Source organism: Lepidochelys kempii, chromosome 5, assembly GCF_965140265.1.
Source record: "Lepidochelys kempii isolate rLepKem1 chromosome 5, rLepKem1.hap2, whole genome shotgun sequence".
NCBI classification, from domain to species: Eukaryota; Metazoa; Chordata; order Testudines; family Cheloniidae; genus Lepidochelys; species Lepidochelys kempii.
Genome location: NC_133260.1, coordinates 71,318,535 through 71,344,225, shown reverse-complemented (window position 1 = coordinate 71,344,225; position 25,691 = coordinate 71,318,535). Strand labels below are relative to the sequence as shown.

The 25,691-nt window shown below is 42.4% G+C and overlaps 1 protein-coding gene across 6 annotated transcripts in view; it reads right to left on the bottom strand.

Moving 5' to 3' along the window:
• CAMK4 (calcium/calmodulin dependent protein kinase IV) overlaps positions 1 to 25,691 on the bottom strand; it is a 291,887-nt gene that overhangs the window by 6,922 nt on the left and 259,274 nt on the right. For all 6 annotated transcript variants that reach the window (XM_073344679.1, XM_073344680.1, XM_073344683.1 and 3 more), the window contains 2 exons: positions 22,231 to 22,306; positions 1,260 to 1,386 (listed from right to left, as the gene is read on the bottom strand). In XM_073344679.1, the coding sequence (XP_073200780.1) occupies positions 1,260 to 1,386; positions 22,231 to 22,306 (203 nt within the window). The remainder of the gene's footprint in view (positions 1 to 1,259; positions 1,387 to 22,230; positions 22,307 to 25,691) is intronic.

The following is a 25,691-nucleotide window of genomic DNA, read 5'->3' as shown; positions in this document are numbered from 1 at the left end:
TCCAACTGAAACGCAGCGGCTCATCCCTCCCTACAGCATGGGTCATGGCTTCAAAGCCACAAACCGCCTCAATCTCTGGTTCAGGTTTTGCTTCCAACCATTCAGAATTGAAAATATGAGCTCCATTAGAGCAACTATGCTGGACCAACTCGCATAAATGGTGTATGCACACAAAGACCATCCACTTAGCTCTACGGCGGGATATTGTTTAGCTGACAGAGATGTAAATGGCATTTGCTCCATCTCAGAAATATTCTAAATCTAATACAACAACAATAAATACTTCGAACTTCTACCATGCCTTTCAGCTGAAGCATCCTGAAGCACTTTACAAACATTAATTACTGTAGCGTTTTATGGCACAGTTTGTACAAGTGATATGGAACTGAACATTTGTTGTTGTAATTTTAATGAAATAACTGAATTGTGTATGTATCATTGGGTAAAAATAGAAGTTGGACATGTTCATCTTTGTAGATCAGTATCTTTTGGATCCAATTTACTTTACCCAGTAATCAAAGGCTATAGTGCAGATAAAATGCTAAGGCTGGAGCACTACTAATGGATCATACTTAAGGGCAATGACTGACTGACACTCATCTACTAAAAACTCATCACAAAAAGCTCAGAAATGGACAGACTCTTATAGTCAGCAACAGCTGGGGCTTTTGTTATTTAATCTTTATAAGGAAAAATGTTCAAACGTGAAACCATACAAACTCTGGGGGGGGGGTCTAGTTTTTATGGCCCTTTTGAGGTTGAAACTCCATGAAGAAGAAAGAAATTGAAAGAAAAAAAAACCCGACTCAAAGAAATGATACCTACAAAAAAAGTCAGACACTAGAATCTTTAGCCAGGTTCTTTGAATATTAACCTGATCTTGAATAAGTGACGTATGATGTAGTGTGGGGACTTTTTACTGTAATTTAATAGACTTTTTTTAAAAAAATACATGTGCTGCAATAATCTCTGAATTTCTACAGCCTAATTTACAAGAGTACTTAAAAGCCACAGCTTTAACTGATGTCAGCAGGGGCAAGAGGTACTCAGCATCTCTGAAGTTCAGGCCACTGGAATCTATGGTGATTATTTCATTTTAACAAATTAGTCTTGATTTGCAGGCAAACAAGATAGGCAGGAATCAAAGTGAGATGAAGATATATGTGAAAAAACTCCACACAAATACTGTTTGCCTTTGCGGAGCGATGTCACATATGCATCGGAGAAAATGTTACACTTTGTGTTCTAGTTGTACTTACCAAATCCTTGGCATTTAGAGACACGTCATCCCACCAGGGGGACACAAAGTCATATTCACAATTCAAAATTCTTTTAAACATGTACTGGTCTCCCCTTTCATCATAGAATGGTTCAAATCCACAAAGTCTAAGGGGAAAAGAGAGCGAAATTTATCAAATATCTAAGTGATTTCAGGCTCCAAGGAACATCTCCCTATGTGATTTTTACCCACTCCACAGCTCTTTTCCCACCCTGCCTGTGAAAACAGAACTACTTTTAATTAAAAAAACAAAACAACAACAAACCTTTCCTTGGGTCTTTATACATATCACTTTAAGTGGTCCCTATATGTATATATACATTATAGGCAGGGCTGATCGCATCACCTATTATTAAGGTTGCCTGACACTCTCCATTATAAGACGTGTTTTCAGTTGATTATAACTTTGTCAGAGTTCAACTGTTTGAGCTGAAATTGTCCCTGCTGGGTGTCTGCCTCAGGGTGGATATTTTGGAAACGTTCAGGCAAAATAGTTCAGTTGTTTCTCTTGCTAGGAAGAATGGTGTTTGGCCCATGTTAAAAAATTCTGGTGAACTTGTCTTTCAGATGTTCTTGCACCCAGTGCTTTGGAGGAGAGACTTGACTGATGTGCACATAATTAGTGTCCAGTAAAAATTTTGGGTTAAATGACTTGCCCAGAATCACATAGGAACTCTCTGGCAGAGGCAGGGACAGAATCCATTTCTCCAGGGCAGCATTCAACTGCCTTAACTTAGAGAACCATCCTTTATCTTCCTGTAGTCCCCACCGTCATTCTCTATGCACCTTCCATCATCTGCAACAAACGAGGCAGTGGTCCTACAGGCAACAGCCTCCATCACAACACAACCCTGATTCATCCCCAGAGTAGGTCCAATCTGTGCAATGAATGAGACAAATTCCATAGAAAAAATGGTATATAGTCATGTAATTAGACGGTATCATAATACATACTCCAAGGAGCCTGAATTAAGGTTACACAGTCAACCTTAACTGTGGTACTTCCTAACTTTTGAGTGCTTGACTGAATCTTAATGTTTCTAGTATTTTTAATGTGATTTATTAAGATTTTTAAAAAGCAAACTGAAAATACAGGAATTCCATCATAGCATCCGATTGACACCCACATGAGTCTTCATCAGAGTTGATACCTTTAGCCCCACTGCACAGGCTTTTGCCACTTGAGCTAGAGGGGGGAGGTGCCAAGTCTAGGTCCAGGCATCTGAACTGAGAGCAGGGAGACGGTCTCTCCTGTGATCTCAATAACACCCTGCTGGGCCCAGGCAGCATGAAGGAGAACTTCAGAGGGGACAAGAATTGGCTGGGATAAGGAGCCTCGTGGAGAGGAAGGACAGAACCTGGGATTGGGAGTTGGGGTGTGGGAAGATTGGGACTGGCTGGGCAAGGCGATTGGTAATGGGAGCCAGGGAGAGAAACAGGGGATGGAAGTGGGGGGACTGGGAGCCAATAGTTAGTGGGGAGACTGAGATTGTATGAGGAGCCAGAGCAGAGACAAGGACAGTCTGGGCAAGGAAAATGGGACTGAGGGGGGAGGGGAGCTAGATCAGATGAGAAGCTGGGGTAGAGGGGGAGAACTGGGAGTAGCTGCGCAAAAAGACTGGGACAAGGAGCTTTGGACAGGGGCAATATTGAGATTAGATGAGGAGCCTAGAGAGGGGGATTCGGACTGGGAGCCAGTGAAGATGAGGAATGTGGGCAAGGGGTGACTGCCAGGAGGCTAGGGTGGAGGAGAAAGATAGATTGGAGGAGGAGCCAGGAAGAGGAGAACTTGGACTGGCTAGGCAAGGAGACTGGGGACAAGGAACTGAGGTGGGTGAGGAGACTGTGAGCCGTGAGCCAGGAGACTGGAACTGGGAGTCCAGAAGGGTGAGACTATAAGGTGGATAGAAAGCTGGCTAGATTATCAGGCTCAACGGGTAGTGATCAATGGCTCCATGTCTAGTTGGCAGCCGGTATCAAGTGGAGTGCCCCAAGGGTCGGTCCTGGGGCCGGTTTTGTTCAATATCTTCAATAATGATCTGGAAGATGGTGTGGATTGCACCCTCAGCAAATTTGCAGATGACACTAAACTGGGAGGAGAGGTAGATACGCTGGAGGGTAGGGATAGGATACAGAGGGACCTAGACAAATTGGAGGATTGGGCCAAAAGAAATCTGATGAGGTTCGACAAGGACAAGTGCAGAGTCCTGCACTTAGGACGGAAGAATCCCATGCACCGCTACAGACTAGGGACCGAATGGCTCAGCAGCAGTTCTGCAGAAAAGGACCTAGGGGTTACAGTGGATGAGAAGCTGGATATGAGTCAACAGTGTGCCCTTGTTGCCAAGAAGGCCAATGGCATTTTGGGATGTATAGGAAGGGGCATTGCCAGCAGATCGAGGGATGTGATCGTTCCCCTCTATTCAACATTGGTGAGGCCTCATCTGGAGTACTGTGTCCAGTTTTGGGCCCCACACTACAAGAAGGATGTGGAAAAATTGGAAAGAGTCCAGCGGAGGGCAACAAAAATGATTAGGGGACTGGAACACATGAGTTATGAGTAGAGGCTGAGGGAACTGGGGATGTTTAGTCTACGGAAGAGAAGAATGAGGGGGGATTTGATAGCTGCTTTCAACTACCTGAAAGGGGGTTCCAAAGAGGATGGCTCTAGACTGTTCTCAGTGGTAGCAGATGACAGAACAAGGAGTAATGGTCTCAAGTTGCAGTGGGGGAGATTTAGGTTGGATATTAGGAAAAACTTTTTCACTAGGAGGGTGGTGAAACACTGGAATGCGTTACCTAGGGAGGTGGTGGAATCTCCTTCCTTAGAAGTTTTAAAGGTCAGGCTTGACAAAGCCCTGGCTGGGATGATTTAACTGGGGATCGGTCCTGCTTTGAGCAGGGGGTTGGACTAGATGACCTCCTGAGGTCCTTTCCAACCCTGATATTCTATGATTCTATCACTTCCCCAGGTGTGGGGAAAAGACAGGATGACACAAGGTCAGGTTGGAGGGGATGAGGCAGAAGGAATCACACTTGAGGTGGGGGGATGGGCAGAAGAGTCTATGTCCACTAGAGCACAATATCCTACAAAGCCTAGAATAGAACTCAAGATTCCCAAGTCTCACCATTCCAGTAACTCCATTAGCTCAAGTGGCAAAAGCCTGTGCAGTGGGGCTAAAGGTATCAACTCTGATGAAGACTCATGTGGGTGTCAATCGGATGCTATGATGGAATTCCTGTATTTTCAGTTTGCTTTTTAAAAATCTTAATAAATCACATTAAAAATACTAGAAACATTAAGATTCAGTCAAGCACTCAAAAGTTAGGAAGTACCACAGTTAAGGTTGACTGTGTAACCTTAATTCAGGCTCCTTGGAGTATGTATTATGATACCGTCTAATTACATGACTATATACCATTTTTTCTATGGAATTTGTCTCATTCATTGCACAGATTGGACCTACTCTGGGGATGAATCAGGGTTGTGTTGTGATGGAGGCTGTTGCCTGTAGGACCACTGCCTCGTTTGTTGCAGATGATGGAAGGTGCATAGAGAATGACGGTGGGGACTACAGGAAGATAAAGGATGGTTCTCTAAGTTAAGGCAGTTGAATGCTGCCCTGGAGAAATGGATTCTGTCCCTGCCTCTGCCAGAGAGTTCCTATGTGATTCTGGGCAAGTCATTTAACCCAAAATTTTTACTGGACACTAATTATGTGCACATCAGTTTTTGGGGACTGATGAGATAGCCTAGGGTCTGATGTGCAGAAGAACCGAGTACTAATACCTGCAAGTGAAGTCAATGGAGCTGTGCTTTGAACATATATAGTGCTTTATAAAAATGCTACTAATACTCCGAAAAGTCAGGTCATAGGCATTTCAAATTGGGCATCCAATATTAGAGGGTACTTTTGAGCTTAATCTCTCTGTGCTCAGTTCCCCACATGTAAAATGGTGATAACATCATCCCCATACCTCCTCTGGGTGTTATGAAGATAAATTCATTAATGTTTGATGCACTCAGGTACCACAGCGATGAACGACATAGCAAAGCCCAGGAGGAAATTAATAATTCTCTCTTCAGAACACGGTTTGAACATTGTGCGGTAAATAAGCCTAGGGCCACACACTGAACAATGGGGATAAAGCAAAACACTGAATAGCTGCTCTTTAAATGAGCATCATCTATTCTCTGCACTGAATGAGGCAGGGATCCTGTGGAAAGATAGTATGTAATCATGTAATTTCAGACTGTATTACAATGCATATGTACAAGGGGGCTGAATTAAGGTTAAATTAAAATACAAATTGACCAAAAAAACCCAAACAAACGAACCAAAAAAATAAAAAAAAAACCACAAAAAACAACCACACATACCCAGGAGATTGAAAGCTAGTTATTTCACTGGATTGCTTGGGCCAAATTCAATAAGTCCAATCAGAGAGTTCAATAAATTCAATAAATCCAATAAGTGAGTTTAGCTTTAGAGAAACGTACACTTTCCTGCCACTTCATGATGTATCACACATAAACCCACTTGCTAGACTACCTTATTCATACACTTGCACCTATTTAACATTACGTAATTTATATGTCTCTGAATTGGGTCCACTGATTACAATCCTGCTCCTACTGAAACCAGTTGTAGAACACCCAATTATTGTATACAACGGTTGGACTTAAATCTGGTATGTACAATGCATTCCAGTAATTTATCTGAATAATGATCCTATTTGCAGATGAGATACATTCAACAATATTTCAGATGAAAAGCAAAGACAATGAGTGACAGTTATATAATACACTGCCTCTTGTTTGCATTACACTGTAATCAGGCTTATCATTTTACAGTAATCTCCCATCTAATCAATAAGTGTCCTGATGCTACAGAGGATTAGTGTATCTGCTGTCATGTTGTCGGTAAATATGACAGGTAACACAAAATGAAGATAAGAAAACAATGAACTGTGAAGAAAGTGAAGAGCAGTGCTATCAGTTAAATACACAGTAAACTCCAGTATCTTAGTTTTGAAAAACAAATATTTTGCATGCTATCCTGTTTTTTAAAATGAGTGAGATGCATTAAAGCTCAAGGAACTAATGTTCTGAAAAAGTAGCGGCTTGCCTGTGGGTGGAGTGGCTGCATCGTGTTATGCAGCTAGCACAGAGACACCAGCCTAAGAATATTCTTAGAACGGTATTCATGCACAAGGCTGGCAGAGGTGGGTTAGACTACAGCAGTAAAATCTTTGAGTGCTGTATTTAAGTAGGTGGGAAGGAGTGGACTGCTGACCTCTTGACCTCTTCACCCCATTTGTCTGCTTCTCCCACCATCATCTTTGTGCTGGCCTCAGTGATGCCCTTTTCCCATGGAATGCCCTCACTCAATTGGTCTGTAAGGTCAGAGCCCTATCGAGAGCTACCAAGACATGTAGTAGAAATTAGGTAACTAATAACAGCAAGTCTGAAGACCAGAGGCAACTGATATTTATTTATAAAACAAAACAATATATTTAATGCACATAAAATGTACATGTTTTGGCTGTATATTTGTTCCCAACTTTTGTATATGGCTTGTCTTCTTAGCAAATCATGGGCACTACTGGGATATAAATAAAAAATAATAGCAATCATGCACCCATTGACATACAGAAGGTTTATGGCCATCCCACCATCAACCTCAGCCTGGTCCAGTCCACACAAGAGATCCACTTCCTGGACACTACAGTGCTAATAAACGATGGTCACATAAACACCACCCTATACTGGAAACCTACTGACCGCTATTCCTACCTACATGTCTCCAGCTTTCACCCTGACCACACCACACAATCCATTGTCTACAGCCAAGCTCTGCGGTACAACCGCATTTGCTCCAACCCCTCAGACAGAGACAAACACCTACAAGATCTCTATCATGCATTCTTACAACTACAGTACCCACCTGCAGAAGTGAAGAAACAGATTGATAGAGCCAGAAGAGTTCCCAGAAGTCACCTACTACAGGACAAGCCTAACAAAGAAAATAACAGAACGCCACTAGCCGTCACCTTCAGCCCCCAACTAAAACCCCTCCAACGCATTATTAAGGATCTACAACCTATCCTGAAGGATGACCCAACACTCTCACAAATCTTGGGAGACAAGCCAGTCCTTGCCTACAGACAGCCCCCCAACCTGAAGCAAATACTCACCAGCAACCACATACCACACAACAGAACCACTAACCCAGGAACCTATCCTTGCAACAAAGCCCGTTGCCAACTGTGCCCACATATCTATTCAGGGGACACCATCACAGGGCCTAATCACATCAGCCACGCTATCAGAGGCTCGTTCACCTGCACATCTACCAATGTGATCTATGCCATCATGTGCCAGCAATGCCCCTCTGCCATGTACATTGGTCAAACTGGACAGTCTCTACGTAAAAGAATAAATGGACACAAATCAGATGTCAAGAATGATAACATTCATAAACCAGTCGGAGAACACTTCAATCTCTCTGGTCATGCGATTACAGACATGAAAGTTGCGATATTACAACAGAAAAACTTCAAATCCAGATTCCAGCGAGACTGCTGAATTGGAATTCATTTGCAAATTGGATACAATTAACTTAGGCTTGAATAGAGACTGGGAGTGGCTAAGTCATTATGCAAGGTAACCCAACTCCCCTTGTTTTTTCCTACCCCTCTCTCCCCTTCCTCAGACGTTCTTGTTAAACCCTGGATTTGTGCTGGAAATGGCCCATCTTGATTATCATACACATTGTAAGGAGAGTGATCACTTTACATAACCTATTACCAGCAGGAGAGTGGGGTGGGGGGAGAGAAAACCTTTTGTAGTGATAATCACCCATTTTTTCATGGTTTGTGTGTATAAAAACATCTTCTGTATTTTCCACAGCATGCATCCGATGCAGTGAGCTGTAGCTCACGAAAGCTTATGCTCACATAAATTGGTTAGTCTCTAAGGTGCCACAAGTACTCCTTTTCTTTTTGCAAATACAGACTAACACGGCTGTTACTCTGAAACCTAGCACTTCTTTTCTTTCTGCTGTGCTAGTCTCTACTGATACAGTATTGGGGGTGGACAGGGCAAGTGAATGTCAGGGAGTTGGTAATGGTTCTGTGATCATAGGTCTGATTTCACGCCAGCCTTGAGGGAGTTTAAGTGTCATCCGCAAACTTTATCAGGAGTGATTTTGTGTTTTCTGCCAGGTCATTGATAAACATGTTAACTAGTGCAGAGCAAAGAACAAGTCCGAGTGGGACCCCAGTTAATGACGACTCCCAGTTTACATTTACACTTTGAGACCTGTGAGTTAGGCAATTTTTAATCCATTTAATGTGTTCCATGTTGATTTTGTATCATTCTAGTTTCTTAATCAAAGTTTTGTGTGGTGGTATGTCAAAGGCCTTACAGAAGTATATTATATCAACACTATTACCTTTATTCAAGCAAACCTGTAATCTCATAATAAAGAGATATCAAAATGTTTGACAGGATCTGTTTCCCATATAGCCATGTTGACTAGTATTAATTATATAACTGTTTAATTTTTTTAATTAATTGAGACCCATATCAGCCGTTCCATTGTTTTGCCCAGGATCAGTGTCAGACTGGCAGGCCTGTAATTATCCACATTGTCCTGTTTACCCTTCTAAAATAGTGGCACAATATTAGCTTTCTTCTGGAACTTCCTCAGTGATCCAAGACTTATTAAAAATCATCTAGAGATTTCTTCAGCCTACTTTTTTAAAACTCTTGGGTGCAAGTCATCTGGACCTGCTGATTTAAAAATGTCTAACTTTAGTAGCTGCTGTTTAACATCCCCCTGAGTTACTGGTGAAATTGAAAGTATTTCATCATCATATGATATGCTTTCATCATCTGTTTTTACCCCCAAACACAGAGCAGAAAAAATTATTGAACACTTCTGCCTTTTCTGCATTATTATTAACAATTCTACAATTTCCATCCAGTAATAAACCAATATCATTGCCAGGTTCTATTTGTTGCTAAATCTCTTCCTTATTGTACCAAACTCTGCTGGCCACAAGTTCTCTTGTGTCCTTTTACCTATCAATTTACTACAATTACTAGCTTCTGATTTATATTCATTACTATCAACTTTTCCTTTCTTCCATTTCGTGTGTATGTGTTTATATATAATATAATAAATCTGATATAATTGATATATTTGTGACGAATTGGATCACAGAAACCCCCTAGGGGTTGCCAACTGATGTGCCAAGACTACTTCTGCTCCTGCTTTCCTGCCCTGTCAGCTTAGGACTTCAGTGCCGTGCCTGGTTTGAGCCAGACCCGCTAGCCTGCTGCAAACCCAGACTCAGGTCTGAACCACGTCCCCTAACAACTGTAGACTTAATTGAAAGCAACTTAGGAAGTTTTCCTGTCCTTGACACTCAGATGCCCAACTTCCAATGGGGTCCAAACCCTAAATGAATCAGTTTTACCCTGTATAAAGCTTATACAAGGTAAATTCATAAATTGTACGCCCTCTATAACACTGACAGAGAGATATCCACAGCTGTTCCTCCTCCCCATCCCCCCCGGCAGATATTAATACATACTCTGGGTTAATTAATAAGTAAAAAGTGATTTTATTAAATACAGAAAGTAGGATTTAAGTGGTTCCAAGTAGTAACAGACAGAACAAAGTGAATTACCAAGCAAAATAAAATAGAACATGCAAGTCTACGTCTAATCAAACTGAATAAAGATAAAACCTCACCAGTTCCAGTAAGCTTTCTTTTACAGACTAGTCTCCTTCTAGTCGGGGTCCAGCAATCACTCACACCCACTGTAGTTACTGTCCTTTGTTCCAGTTTCTTTCAGGTATCCTTGGGGGTGGAGAGGCTCCCTCTTTAGCCATCTGAAGACAAAATGGAGGGGTCTCCCATGGGCTTAAATAGACTTTCTCTTGTGGGTGGAGACCCCCTCCTCTCTCCTATGCAAAGTTCAGCTCCAAGATGGAGTTTTGGAGTCACATGGGCAAGTCACATGTCCATGCATGACTCAGAACTACAGGTAGCAGCCATGGTTCACATGCTACCTTGAACGTCCTCAAGTAGACTTCTTATATGGATTGAAGCATTCGAAGATCCATTGTTCCTGAAGCAGCTTCTTGATTGGACACTTAACTTAGCAAATTTCTTTCTAAAGAAGCTGACCAAATGCCTTACAAAGCTTCCTTAGAAATCAAGCAAGTATACAGCCAATATTCATAACTTCAAGTACAAAAATGATACATACATATAAATAGGAGGAATGTATTCAGTAGATCACCACCTTTACAGAGATATGTTACATGGCATATGTTGCATAAAACATATTCCAGTTATGTCATATATACATTCATAAGCATATTTCCATAAAGACTTATGGGAGCACCGTCACACCCTCCTCCTGAACTTACTGCCAGAGACTTGGACACTGTCCGTGACAGAGGCAGTACATGTAGAATCTCCATTTGTCTTTGATCACACTCCTTTTCAGTACCTTTACACCATATGATGTCATTCAGAAGTGTTCTAGCCAGTTTTGGGGTTCCTGGAGCCCAGATGCCTGAACACAAGTTGGGGTGTATTATTGCTAACAGAATGCATACAGCAATATCTGTTAAAGTGTAGGTGTCTTGGCATTTAGCCACCAATGCCATGAGACGGTGTGCCTCAGTTTCCCTCTCTACACAGCAGCAAGGGCCTGTTATGCTTTTGCTGCTGTGCCAAGCTTCTAGTCTGTTTACAGGTATAGGCTGAAAAGTAACATGCTTGTGGGGCTGTCTTGTCACCATCCCCAGCATGTACAACAGTTTCTTCCACAAATCAGGTCTGTCCCACATCTTTAAAGGGTTAAACACTAGTATTAACTTCTTTTTGTCTTGACCCATAGATGAAATAGTAAAGACACAAGATTAACAGCAAATCTACGGTGGAGAGGCTTTGTTCACACAATTTAGCTTGTTTAGTGTCTACTGTATTTTCCAGTTCTTTGAGCCCCCTGGTAGGCACTCTGATGCAGACTCTTCTGCCTCTTTGAAGAAGGCTTTCAATTCAGGCATGGGTTTGGGGCTTTGGCAAGGAAAGGGTGTGCTGCAACCGTGCCTGCCCTCGGCCCCTCCCTCTGGAATTTCTCTGGGCTGCACTCCACTCCCTTGCGAAGTTTCACCCATGCAGAGATTTCCCCCCTCCTGTCTTGGAGAGACAGTTTTATCTCTTACAAGTGTAGCAAGAACAACATCTTTCAATGGAGTGCCTTGGATTGGTAAAACCCCTTTGGACACCCCACTTTCTGTTCTCAAAAGGTCATCTGGATGGACACCCCCCTTCCAGAAGATCTGACCCTCAGTTTTCCCTTAAAACCTGATCCACAGGAGAGGGGTCTGGCTTTTAAATGCAGACTTTTCACCCTCCTCCTGGAAAAGATCCTCCCTACAAAAGGTGGGCGGACTCTCCAGCCCCCCTCACCTTCCATCTGGGCTTCCCTCTCTGGGCTCCCCTCTGGGTCAGACACTCCTGTGTCCCCAAAAAGGGAAGGTGACCCTGGTCCAGCTGTGGGCTCACAGCTACCAGCTATGACAGACCCTTCACTGGCCAGCAAAATTCTCCCCTTTTCACTCAGGTTGGGCTTGCTTCCTGCTACAGAGTCCTTGGGGTCTGTTCCCACCACAGCAGTTACCAGGACCCCAAATTCCACCTTTGGGACACATGTCTCTGTGCACCCTAGGGCAGGCCTGGCTGCTGGGGTGGCCCCCCTGTTACAAGGTGGTACATTCCCCTCCGCTGGGGAGATGATCACGGGACAGGAGCTGGCTTCATCCAGCCCCTCCCTCTGGAACTTGCCTTGAACCCCGGGGCTACAGGAACTGGCTACAACCATCCCTGCCTCCAAAGCTGCAGTCTTTACCACTACATAGGAATCTAAGAGACACTCTGCTATTCCCCCAGCAGTCCATGTGACTTTACTGCCCTGCCTCATCCTCCCTCCCACCAGGGCTTTTAGCACAAGAGTCCTTCTCACTGCTAACCAACCCTGGGACAGATTCTGCCACATTAAAGAAATCATTCCCCAGTAGGAACGGTGCAAAATTGTATGCCACCGTTGCAACAGTCAGTTCAGCCTGCAAATCCTCAGGTTGCATGTGTACTTTAGCTAAAGGTGCAAGGACTTTGTTACCTCCCACCAGTTCTAATTCTGCCATTTTACCTGGCAACAAATCCTCCTCCTGGATCAGGTCCCTCCTGACCACAGAAATCTCAGCACTTGTGTCCCTTAATCCAAGAAGCGCTTCACCATTGATTTTAACAGCATCCATATGCTCACTGATTGGTTGTGTGAAAGCAAGTTTTACAAATCCTGTGTAGAAAGAGGCCTCAGTCTGGCTCTGAGAAGTAGCAGCTTCATGTGTTACTTGCTGCCAGTTCCCACTCAGCAAGGGACACTTATTCCTCAGGTGCTCAGTGGACTTACAATGGTAGCACCTCTTGGGCTCCTCTGCATGTACAGGAGACTTGGGACGAGTAACAGGGAAATGGGGAGGTGAACGCCCAGCCTCCTTTTTCCCAGGGGTAAAATGGTGGTTCTGCTTTCCCCCAATCCTGTCCCCCTCGGCCAGTGGTTTGTGTTTAATGGCAGCTTGCGCTTGCTCATAGGAGTCTGCAAACCCAGCTAATTCACCCACTGCATCCGCCTTTTTGTCCCACAAATACTGTTTTACATCATCACTGCACATATTTAGGAACTGTTCCTGAGTAACCAAATCACACATTCCTTCAAAGCTTGTAACACCTTTCCCCCTCACCAACTTATCTATCATATTTCTCATTTCATTTACATTAGCCACATTACTCATTCCAGATCCCCTCTTAAGACTCCTGAATTTAACCCTGTAGGTTTCAGAACCAGTTCCTTAAATTTACCATAGTTTGAAGCATCATCAATAGGCATCTTATAGAATATGTCCAGAGCTCTGCCAGTCAATTTTGCTACCAATGTGGTCATCTTTTGGTCTTCAGGGATTGCACAGAGGGTGCACAGTCTCTCAAAGGTGATGAAATATTCAGCAGTATTGCTGGATTCATCATACTGGGGACATAGTCGCTCCCATTTGTGGATTTTTCAGGACATGGAGCCAGCAGCTGAAGGGTTTTGTCTCTTCAACTCCATAACAGCCAGTTCATGCTTCTGGGCCTCCCTAGCTCTTTTGTGGGCAGCCTCCTCCCTGGCTGTTTCTGCCTCCATAGCTCTCTTGTGGGCAGCCTCTTCTGCCTCCACAGCTCTCTTGTGGGCAGCCTCTTCTGCCTCCGTAGCTCTCTTGTGGGCAGCTTCCTCCCTGGCTGTTTCTGCCTCCACAGCTCTCTTGTGGGCAGTCTCCTCTGCATTAATTTCTAATTGTCTTAATTCCATCCATCTCTTGTGTTCATTTTCTTTCTCTTTTGCTTCCAGTCGAGCCAGCTCTAGTTTATGAGCTGCTTTACTGATAGTCATTTTCCTGCGTTCTTGTGCTGGGCCACGCCCCCTCTGCAGTTTACTGAAACTGGGATGCACTCATCTCAGGGGCTTCTTAGTTAACAGAGACTTTCCCAGCGCCCAGTGTTCAGACTTTCTGGGTAATTTGCAACCTGTGCAGTTCTAGCTTCCTCTGATCTTCACTCTTACTTATTTTGCTTCCTTTTCTGTCCTTATTTCCCTTACCTGAAATAAGCAAACAGAAAATAACAAACCAGTAACCACTTTGTCTGTTCTCCAGCCACCACACTTAAAACTCACTTAAAATCACTACCAGTATCTCAAAGCAATCAGCTGTGCACAGACCCTCCTCGACTATGCCACTGTGATGGGTTGGATCACAGAAACCCCCTGGGGGTTGTCAACTGAAGTGCAAAGACTACTTCTGCTCCTGCTTTCCTGCCCTGCCAGCTTAGGACTTCAGTGCCCTGCCTGGTTTGAGCAGACCCGTTAGCCTGCTGCAAACCCAGACTTAGGTCTGAACCATGTCCCCTAACAGCTGTCTGCTTAACGCAAAGCAACTTAAGGAAGTGTTCCTATCCTTGACACTCAGATGCCCAACTCCCAATGGGGTCCAAACCCTAAATGAATCAGTTTTACCCTGTATAAAGCTTATACAAGGTAAACTCATAAATTGTACGCCCTCTATAACACTGACAGAGAGATATCCACAGCTGCTCTCCCCATCCCCCGGCAGGTATTAATACATACTCTGGTTTAATTAATAAGTAAAAAGTGATTTTATTAAATACAGAAAGTAGGATTTAAGTGGTTCCAAGTAGTAACAGACAGAACAAAGTGAATTACCAAGCAAAATAAAATAGAACACGCAAGTCTATGTCTAATCAAACTGAATAAAGATAAAACCTCACCAGTTCCAGTAAGCTTTCTTTTACATACTAGTCTCCTTCTAGTCGGGGTCCAGCAATCACTCACACCCACTGTAGTTCATAGAATCATAGAATATCAGGGTTGGAAGGGACCCCAGAAGGTCATCTAGTCCAACCCCCTGCTCGAAGCAGGACCAATTCCCAGTTAAATCATCCCAGCCAGGGCTTTGTAAGCCTGACCTTAAAAACCTCTAAGGAAGGAGATTCTACCACCTCCCTAGGTAACGCATTCCAGTGTTTCACCACCCTCTTAGTGAAAAAGTTTTTCCTAATATCCAATCTAAACCTCCCCCACTGCAACTTGAGACCATTACTCCTCGTTCTGTCATCTGCTACCATTGAGATCAGTCTAGAGCCATCCTCTTTGGAACCCCCTTTCAGGTAGTTGAAAGCAGCTATCAAATCCCCCCTCATTCTTCTCTTCTGCAGGCTAAACAATCCCAGCTCCCTCAGCCTCTCCTCATAAGTCATGTGTTCCAGCCCCCTAATCATTTTTGTTGCCCTTCGCTGGACTCTCTCCAATTTTTCCACATCCTTCTTGTAGTGTGGGGCCCAAAACTGGACACAGTACTCCAGATGAGGCCTCACCAATGTCGAATAGAGGGGAACGATCACGTCCCTCAATCTGCTCGCTATGCCCCTACTTATACATCCCAAAATGCCATTGGCCTTCTTGGCAACAAGGGCACACTGCTGACTCATATCCAGCTTCTCGTCCACTGTAACCCCTAGGTCCTTTTCCGCAGAACTGCTGCCTAGCCATTCGGTCCCTAGTCTGTAGCTGTGCATTGGGTTCTTCCGTCCTAAGTGCAGGACCCTGCACTTATCCTTATTGAACCTCATCAGATTTCTTTTGGCCCAATCCTCCAATTTGTCTAGGTCCTTCTGTATCCTATCCCTCCCCTCCAGCGTATCTACCACTCCTCCCAGTTTAGTATCATCCGCAAATTTGCTGAGAGTGCAATCCACACCATCCTCCAGATCATTAATGAAGATATTGAACAAAACCGGCCGCAGGACCGACCCTTGGGGCACTCCACTTGATACCGGCTGCCAACTAGACATGGAGCCATTGATCACTACCCGTTGAGCCCGACAATCTAGCCAGCTTTCTACCCACCTTATAGTGCATTCATCCAGCCCATACTTCCTTAACTTGCTGACAAGAATACTGTGGGAGACCGTGTCAAAAGCTTTGCTAAAGTCAAGAAACAATACACCCACTGCTTTCCCTTCATCCACAGAACCAGTAATCTCATCATAAAAGGCAATTAGATTAGTCAGGCATGACCTTCCCTTGGTGAATCCATGCTGGCTGTTCCTGATCACTTTCCTCTCATGCAAGTGCTTCAGGATTGATTCTTTGAGGACCTGTTCCATGATTTTTCCAGGGACTGAGGTGAGGCTGACTGGCCTGTAGTTCCCAGGATCCTCCTTCTTCCCTTTTTTAAGGTTCCCTTTTTTAGTTACTGTCCTTTGTTCCAGTTTCTTTCAGGTATCCTTGGGGGTGGAGAGGCTCTCTCTTTAGCTATCTGAAGACAAAATGGAGGGGTCTCCCATGGGCTTAAATAGACTTTCTCTTGTGGGTGGAGACCCCCTCCTCTCTCCTATGCAAAGTTCAGCTCCAAGATGGAGTTTTGGAGTCACATGGGCAAGTCACATGTCTATGCATGACTCAGAACTACAGATAGCAGCCATGGTTCACATGCTACCTTGAACGTCCTCAAGTAGACTTCTTATATGGATTGAAGCGTTCGAAGATCCATTGTTCCTGAAGTGCTTCTTGATTGGACACTTAACTTAGCAAATTTCTTTCTAAAGAAGCTGACCAAATGCCTTACAAAGCTTCCTTAGAAATCAAGCAAGTATACAGCCAATATTCTTAACTTCAAGTACAAAAATGATACATGCAGACAAATAGGAGAAATGTATTCAGTAGATCATAACCTTTACAGAGATATGTTACATGACATATGTAGCATAAAAAAACATATTTCAGTTATGTCATATATACATTCATAAGCATATTTCCATAAAGCCTTATGGGGGGACACAGTCACAATATTTATTTCATTCCCTTCTAAACCAGGTTTGTTTGTTGCTTTTTTAACCATTATAGGCTTCTTTCACAATTGTGGCACTCTGGGCTTCGAATAGAATGTTCTTAAACAGTTACACATTATCATTCTCACTTTTCTTTTAAAATTCTTTCTCACAGTTGACTTGGCTCATATTTGTTCTCAGCTTTGTGAAATTGGCCCTTTTAAAGCACAAAGTGTATATATTACTGGTTTGTGCTTTATTCTGTTTGAACATAAATGTGTTCAAGCCATTATCATCTGTACCTAAGCTACCACTAATTTTTAGTTCTGTGGTTTCTTTATCTGTTAAGAGGAAGTCAAATACAGGAGAATTCCATGTTGGATGCCACACTTTTTGAGTTCATAGAATCATAGACTATCAGGGTTGGAAGGGACCTCAGGAGGTCATCTAGTCCAACCCCCTGCTCAAAGCAGGACCAATCCCCCCAGTTTTTGCCCCAGATCCCTAAATGGCCCCCTCAAGGATTGAACTCACAACCCTGGGTTTAGCAGGCCAATGCTCAAACCACTGAGCTATCCCTCCCCCCCTAAGTTAATAAACTGCCATCTATAATATTCAGAAATTCCAAGGACATTTTAATACTAGCAGCATGAGATCTGCAGCACGTCACTTGGATTGAAGTCCCACAGCCCTTTTTCCTATACATGATAGATGTATACTTAAGGAGCAGGTCACCCTGTTCTCTGGTGTGATTTGGTGTTCTGTACCAGACACCAGCAGGTGCCTCATTTTGTGCTGTATCTATTAGGACACTGACCATAAGCATTCAAGATCATTTTCCTCTGAGTTGTCAGTGACTTGGAAACAGATAATGTTGTTTTTGACAGAGTGTCACTCCTCCTCTCCTTTTACCAGTTGATGTTTCCCATATAGGTTATAACCAGTGATTTTAACATTCCAATCATGGAAATCTGCCCACGAGGTTTCAGTAATACCAACGAGGTCAAAATCCAATTCCTGTTGATATGGTGGCTCATCACTGTTCTGCCACCTTCTCTGTCTTTTTCTTATTTTCTGCCCCGGTGCTTCTCCCTCCTCTAAACTTACTGGAACACTTATAGTAAAACATTAGTAATGTTAACTGGAATTGAAATACTAAGGCATAAAATTGGTCCATTTTACTATCATCTGAGAGGGCCCAACCCTGCAAGTGCAGAACAACCTCGATCCTCACTGACTTCAGAGGCAGGTTGCACACTCAGAACCTTTCAGAATCTGGCCTCTAAGAGCCCTCTTATTTTCTCCTTTCCCCCATTACCAATGCTTTGAACACAATTCAGGAAACAATCCCTGACAGGTTTCAGAGTAACAGCCATGTTAGTCTGTATTCGCAAAAAGAAAAGGAGTACTTGTGGCACCTTAGAGACTAACCAATTTATTTGAGCATAAGCTTTCGTGAGCTACAGCTCACTTCAATCCCTGACAGTGATCCAGCAGGAAGCACCAGCTCAGTTTACATCGGCTCAGCAGTGTAAAACCACCTCAGCTTCCCATCTTCAGGTTCTTTCCTGCCCTTGCACAAAATGCACCAAGTAGTAACATTTTGTAGTTTCCTATTTGTTAGAGATCTGACATCTTGCTGCTTATAACTGTGGACACAATGATTAAATAGTGGGTGAAAATGACCCTTAATTGCTGTAGTGTAGTTGCATGTGACAGCTAGTTTACTGAGCCTCCATATGAGCTAAGTCATGCATAATGCAGGAGAATACTTCCTTTTCTGAATATCAAATGAAATCTCAAATGTAAACAGTGGGGGGAAAATCCTGTAGTTCTCAGGGGGCTAAGGACTTCATTTCAGCAAGACCAGTTGAAGCTCTTGTAACCAGCATAATTAAAGAGGAAATATGCTAATAGCATCCAATTTGACAAGAAAAACAAGGTTTCTTCAAATCAAAGCTAAATCCTTTTAAAATTTAACTCCATCTAGAATTGTGCAGAGTTAATGCATTAGGAATGACACAGCTATAAACGGGTGTCACTGCATCAAGGGTTAGATTTTGCAATAAAGTAGAATACAGTTGTCCTAGAGATAATCTGGAAAAAACATAATTGCACATTGACTACTAAATGTAACAATGCCTCACCAATTGCAACATTTCAATGCTATCCGGCTTTGTTGTGGGTGCTTATATATGGTTCTTGCACTTATTCTGTCTGCTCCAGTTGCAGGCTCTGATAAACTATTCTCTATCTACTGCTACAAATATTGTCACAGTGACTCATTAACACCGTATGTTTGTAATGCTTATCATGTGAACTGAAAGAGAATTTCATAGAATAGGTGACTCTCCTACACATTATTACTACTGCTCATGTCTATGCTTCTACTCCAAATAGTTAAATGTTCCACCTATGCCCATGGTCTTCTGTTCTATATTCAAAGTTAGACCAGTTTAAATAAAGCTGTAATTTGAAAATGATTTCAATAAACTGGTGCAAAACATAGTGTGGACACTCGACTTAAACCAGATTTATATTGATTTACCTTAAATCGATTCCTTATCAAATTAAGATAAAGCAATATAAACCAGGTCTAAATTGGATTAAGAATATCCACATTGTGTTTTGTACCAAGTAAATTAAGTGGGTAAAAAAAAAAATCACAATTTTCATTAAACCAGTGCAACACTGACTATAGACAAGGGGCCTCATATTTGTTAATTACTATGTGCCTCTCTAATGTGGGATGGGATTTCTGGATACGTCTTTATAAAAGAATACAAGGCAGATCTTCTGCTGGTGTAAATTGTCCATCAACTTTCATGGAACAATGATAATAATTTACAATAGCTAAGGATCTGCCCCGATATAACTTGCATTAGAGGGGAAGGGGTAAAGCTGGATATAAGAGACAAGGTCTGAGGTGTACTCCAGGGCAGATTTGTGGCAGGTCTTGAGACGGGGAAACAAATTTTGTTATAAGAGAATAACGGACAACAAAATGATCATAGGAATCCAGAAAAGTAGGTTCCAAAATGCAAAACTGCCTGTGTTCCTCTTCAATACACAAACCACAGATCTGAGGTTTACACTAATAACTTATGACCTGCATGTAGCAAATCTCCTTTAAGAATCTTTTATTCTTTCCTATCAATCATACTCTAATTTCTTATATTAAGGAGATAGTGTAACTTATTATTTTACAGGAAAATGAAAGAAGATCGCTGATCTTATTTATGTTTTATATAAAAAAACTGCATTTCCCAAGATTTTGTATTAAAACAATTTGTCAGCTATATTTTATATATATTTTGTGTGTGTGTGTGAGAGAGAAAATGTACACACACACACATATATATATATAAATAAAAAAACCCTGTTTTCTTCCCCCTTCCCAGAATGTACTGACTGAAATCATGCCACAAACATGCTGCACAAAAGAAAACACATCAGCCTAGCATCAATATTGCCACAGGACTAACGGAAGTCGCTCATTCTCCCATAAGGAGAAGGGTCAGAACAACAGCATGTACAGCATGTACAATGCACAATGACCTTCAACTGTCAAAAACCTTCTTCAGAAGCATTTCATTTATGCAAAATAAAATAACTGCAATACTCACCACTGAAAAACAGGTCATTCTTATTTAGATACCAAACTACAGAGTTAGGTGCCTAACTTTAGACTTCTCTGTTTGAATATTTGGGCCTAAACTGGCAAAGACAGTTGTGTAAACAGTGCACAACACTGTAGAAAACTTGTTTGCCTAAAAAAGTTTGGGACACTTTGGATCTTACAATCCTTTGTCAGTTATATCTCTGGCTACAGAACAGTATTGAGTTTAAACTGTAAAGTGAAACATCAAATATTTTTATGATTATGGATCATTTCAATCCAGAAATAGATCAAACAAACTTCTTTTTCTTTTGGGTGGGCAGGCCATGCCTCTCCCCACTCTCTGTGCCCAACAGCTCACCGTTTCTTTTCTGCTTAACTGCATGGCAGACTTCCAGATGAGAAGCTGGATGTGAATCAGCAGCAATGGCATTTGGAATCATGGCACCAAAAATGTTGGAGGCTGAAGTCCCCAGAAACCCTGGTGCAGCTGTGCTCCTTGCTATTACAAGGCAGCTCAATTGCAGTCATGTGCTTTGATTTCTTTTTGGCCCACTGTGTCCGCTCTTTTGAAAAGATAATTGCTTCTATTCTCAACTTGCATCAGAGCACAATTCTATTTTATTCTTTTCTGTCCAGGTTTTTGTGGCACACTCCTCACTGTATAATATCTAAGCACACTAGTAATTTTATTTACAATATAGTTTAGTAAGTGCTCTGTTCCCTAAAAGGAAATACAAACAGTGTGCCAGATCCTCTGCTGCATCTGAGGAGTTCTCAGCTTTGTGCTTCCTTATTCCTGTGTGCTCTGAGCCAGGTTGGTTCCCTGGGATGTGCCAAGTTACACCAGTTGCCAAGACATTATGGCAACTGGCACTTGCCAGGGCATAAGGACAATTCCTGCAAGCCAGCTAAACCAGCTTTAGGGCAGTTATTCAGCAGCCGAGTGGGGCAAAGCTCCCCTAATGCAGCCCAAGAACGTACAAAGTTCATAACAACTAAGTTTATATCCAAAATCTTTGTGGGATGATTGTATATCCTTAAGTATTTATTAGTGGCAAATACAATGTGGCATTGCCTATGATATTTGCGATGTAGATATTTTCTACAGCTCGTAAGTGTTTTACTGTTATTTATTTAGACATGAAGAACACTATTTTACATGGTCTCTGTCCTTAGGCACTTATAATCTAAAGAGGCAAAACACATATGAAAGACAAGGAAAAGCTTTATTTACAGTATTTAATCAAGATTTAAAAAGAATCACCCATTATTCAGTGTGTCCAGATATCATTTGGAGTAATATGTTTATCCTGTATAAAGTATCTTAAAAGGGATACTTAAGCAGTCTAAGTACAAAGTTAAGTTTTTACTGGGGGGGGGGGGGATATCAATAATGAATCTAGTTATTAAAACACTGAAACATGGAAATGGAAACATTGCCCTTGAGCTTTTTCAACCCAAACACAACACTGTGCTAAAAATATGACACATAAATGATTATAAATAAGCCCATCTAGTTTCATTGTCCATGCTGAGTGAAATGCAAAAAATAAACATAATAAATGGCAAAAATAAATGATTTTTATAATTCTTTCATTTTTAATGAGTGTTTGCAGTAATTTAGACAAGCGATATTATGCTATATATGCAAATGTATTACTTGAATCTTATCAGTGCTCCTTCAACCTTCAAATCATTTAAATACCATTAAAAATATAACTCACATAAAACAAATTAAGAATTTTTTCACTTTCTGTTAGCACAGTTCAGAATGTCAGAAAAATCTGTGGCCTAGAAAATGAAACATCAAAACACCATATTTTATATTTCACTGAGTATTACTGTCTAAACTTACAGGATGTAGGTGATTATTCCCAAAGACCACATGTCCACCTCTGGGCCATAGGCACATCCGCGTAGAATCTCTGGAGCTGCAGATGATAAAAACATTGTCACTAAAACAAAAGTTTAATGCAGAAATAAATACTACTAATAAAGGTCAGGAATTTCATACACGTCTGACTTCTTAACTCAGAATGTAATTGCAATGTGTCCTCTTCAAGTACTGTAGAACAAATAGGGCCTCACTCTGAAAGTCTTTACTTAGGTAAAACTCCCAGGAGCTTGAGTTTTACTGACTACATGACATTTGTATTTTTTTAATAGTTCCAGTAATTCTGAAGTCAAGTTGTCGCTAAAATTAAGGCTATAATTGAAGGCTATAATGTCGCTATAATTGAAACCCACTCTCCATTACAAGTCCTTTTTCTGACCCCATCTATGTCTCTCCCTGCCCAAATCTATTTGTTTTAGATTTTCTCATGTTCAGCCTCTCATGGGAGGAATAGGGTGCTGTTTGCTAAAGACTGACACTCTTGGGCGTGGAAAGCTGCAAGAAGGATCACTCCAGAGTCAAGAACTTGAAAGAGCCCTATCCTATTGCCCAACTCAAGGAGTTCAACCCTGGGAACAGACAGCAAGAGCATTCCAGTCAATTGCAATTGCCACAGTAGGGCACAAGGGAGAGGCAGTACCTGAGGAGACTCACAATTCTGAAATGGCAAAGAGGAGCCATTATTCACCAGAGGAGCTCAACCCATGGATGATGCTGAAGAACAGCCAAGAGTATGATGTGTGCTTCATGTAAGATATGCACTTGCTGCCTATGCTTGATATGAGATACATACTCCTGCTGTTATGCACACACCTGCATGCACACTATATACGCCATGACGTGCCTCCTTGAAAATACCCCTCTGTTCCCCACAACTTTCAAAGGTTTTGTATTTTCCCCACTCCCTGACAAGTTTCTGACCAGCCCTGTCAGCTGTTGTACTCCCCTGAACACCATTATCAGAAGCCTCTGACTCTGCCAGCTGCCAACCAGCCATATCTTCCTGAGGCAAAGTAGCCTAATATCAGCAGGGGGAGCCAAATAAAACAAATAAAAGGAAGAAGCTCTTCTTCACTCAGTGCACAGTCAACCTGTGAAACTCCTTGCCTGAGGAGGTTGTGAAGGCTAGGACTATAACAGGGTTTAAAAGAGAACTGGATAAATTCATGGAGGTTAAGTCCATTAATGGCTATTAGCCAGGATGGGTGAGGAATGGTGTCCCTAGCCTCTCTTTGTCAGAGGATGGAGATGGATGACAGGAGAGAGATCACTTGATCGTTACCTGTTAGGTTCACTCCCTCTGGGGCACCCGGCATTGGCCACTGTCGGTAGACAGGATACTGGGCTGGATGGACCTTTGGCCATTCTTATGTTCTTATGTTATTCTTACATTTTAATTGATATAGTTTTGCAAATATGGAGGCTGAATCACTGAGACATCTTGAATAGCAAAACGCTCATGGCACTTACTTTGGGCTAAGAGAGGAGGAGGAAGAGAAGAACAAACATACAAACACATATCTTATATAACTTATATCAGAACCAAATGCCAGATCCACACTAAACCCATCTCTATGTGGGATTACTTAGGAAAGTAAAGGAGAGTCAGCTAAAGGTATGAGGTCAACACACAAATTAAAGCATGTTAAACCCCTGTGTGGCTGCTCTTATTCAGGAATAATGTGGCTTTGGTTCTCTGTAATTAATCCTTCTCTGAATCCTCCAAAAACTGTACTTTTGCCAGGGTAATTTGTTTTGTTTTGTTTGGTGGGGCTGGAATCAGGTATAATGGCAAAAGCCTAGTTTTGCTGGTATTAGCTGCATCACAAGGAATGCTTTGCTGTTTCCGTATACCACTTTCGCATTACCACTTTAGCACCCTGGTGTAGACCTGACCTAACTTGTCTTGTCCCAGCCCCACAAAGATGCACTATTTTTCCTCCTCTCTCTTGGGCTCTATGGAACTTCAGGAAATTCAGTACTAGGAGTTTCAATAACATTTACCCAACTCTTCTAACTTCATTGTGACTATCAGGGATTATTCTTACTTTCTCTCCAAAAAGCTATTATGGCTGGGGTGGGGTTGGGATGAGCTCCCAACACCTATAAAATGTTTATAAAAGGCCAATGTCTAGGATGGCCTCTGACAGCCAAACTCCCCATCACTTGTCTTCATGTGGCACAGATGTTTTCATTAAAAGTGCGGTGTATGAAAGTCAGGCACCTGGTGTCTTTAAAATAACCAGACAGTTCAAGACAGCCTACCTAGGAGAATGAAATCTTTGATCTCAAGCCCCCATCCATGGGTTAAATGAAGCCCAGCATTGGGCAGTGGTGACACCAGCACTGCCTTTTGACGATCCACCAGGTTTATGGCAACAAGGTGGGAAGAGAGTGGAAGCTTGTACTTAGTCTAATTAGGGAAAGTTCTTCTCACTGTGGTGTGTGTCAAGGATGGCAACTGATACACTAGAGGCTGGTTATAAGGAAGAGTGAGGCTGGCCTGTTTGCCTCCTGCCAGGGACTACTGCTACTGATCTTTCTGTCCTCTGCCAAAGGTTCACCCACTTCAAGCCTGGCAGCCCTGGGCCAGTAGGATTTCTGGCAGCCAGTGTCTGAACTGCCCTCTAGAGGGTCAGAGGATCAGAGGTCAGAGTGAAGAATCAGACTAAAAGCAGTGACTTGCACAGCCAAAGACACCCCATATTTCAAAAGTGGCAACACTCTGTATATCCAGTCTGACATATAAAGGTATGGAAGTCACTGATGTGATGGTAAGGAGAGGTTTCAATGTGATGGATGGGGAATGCAGCGAAGGGGTTGGCCTTAGGTTGTAAACACGCCTATGTAGGTGATGAAAGGGGGCATAACAAAGTGTGGGTGGCAGGGAGAGGAGAGCTGAGGAAGATGGTGTGCGCAGTTATTAGAGTAAGTGACAGACCATTGGCTGTTAAAAATTAAAAGTGTGTCATGTTTCTGATATCAGTGAAGGCATCTCAGCCCAGACGTGATGAAGAGGAGAAGGAGACTTCCTATCAAGATCTGCAGGTGCTAGTAGACACAGCAGCCCCGAAGGAGCTGCTGGTTGTGTTGGGTGATCTGAATGCACACACAGGCAGAAACAAAAGAGGGTATGAAATGTGTTTAGGAAAATGCAGCCTAGGCACTATGAATGATGAAGGGAAAACATTACTGTATTGCCAAACAACTTGATTCCAAAAGAGGGTGTGTCAGCTGGTTATGTACATCAGTGGTGGAAACAAAAGCCATATGATGTTGGAGAGGAAATCTCAATGGAGTCGAGTTATGGGCTGCAAATCAATACCTACTGAGATGGTAGCACTGCAACACAAACCTCCCGTGGCAATGATTGTGGTAGAGTACTGGACAAGGAGGAACTAAGCTCAAAAGAAAGAGGATTT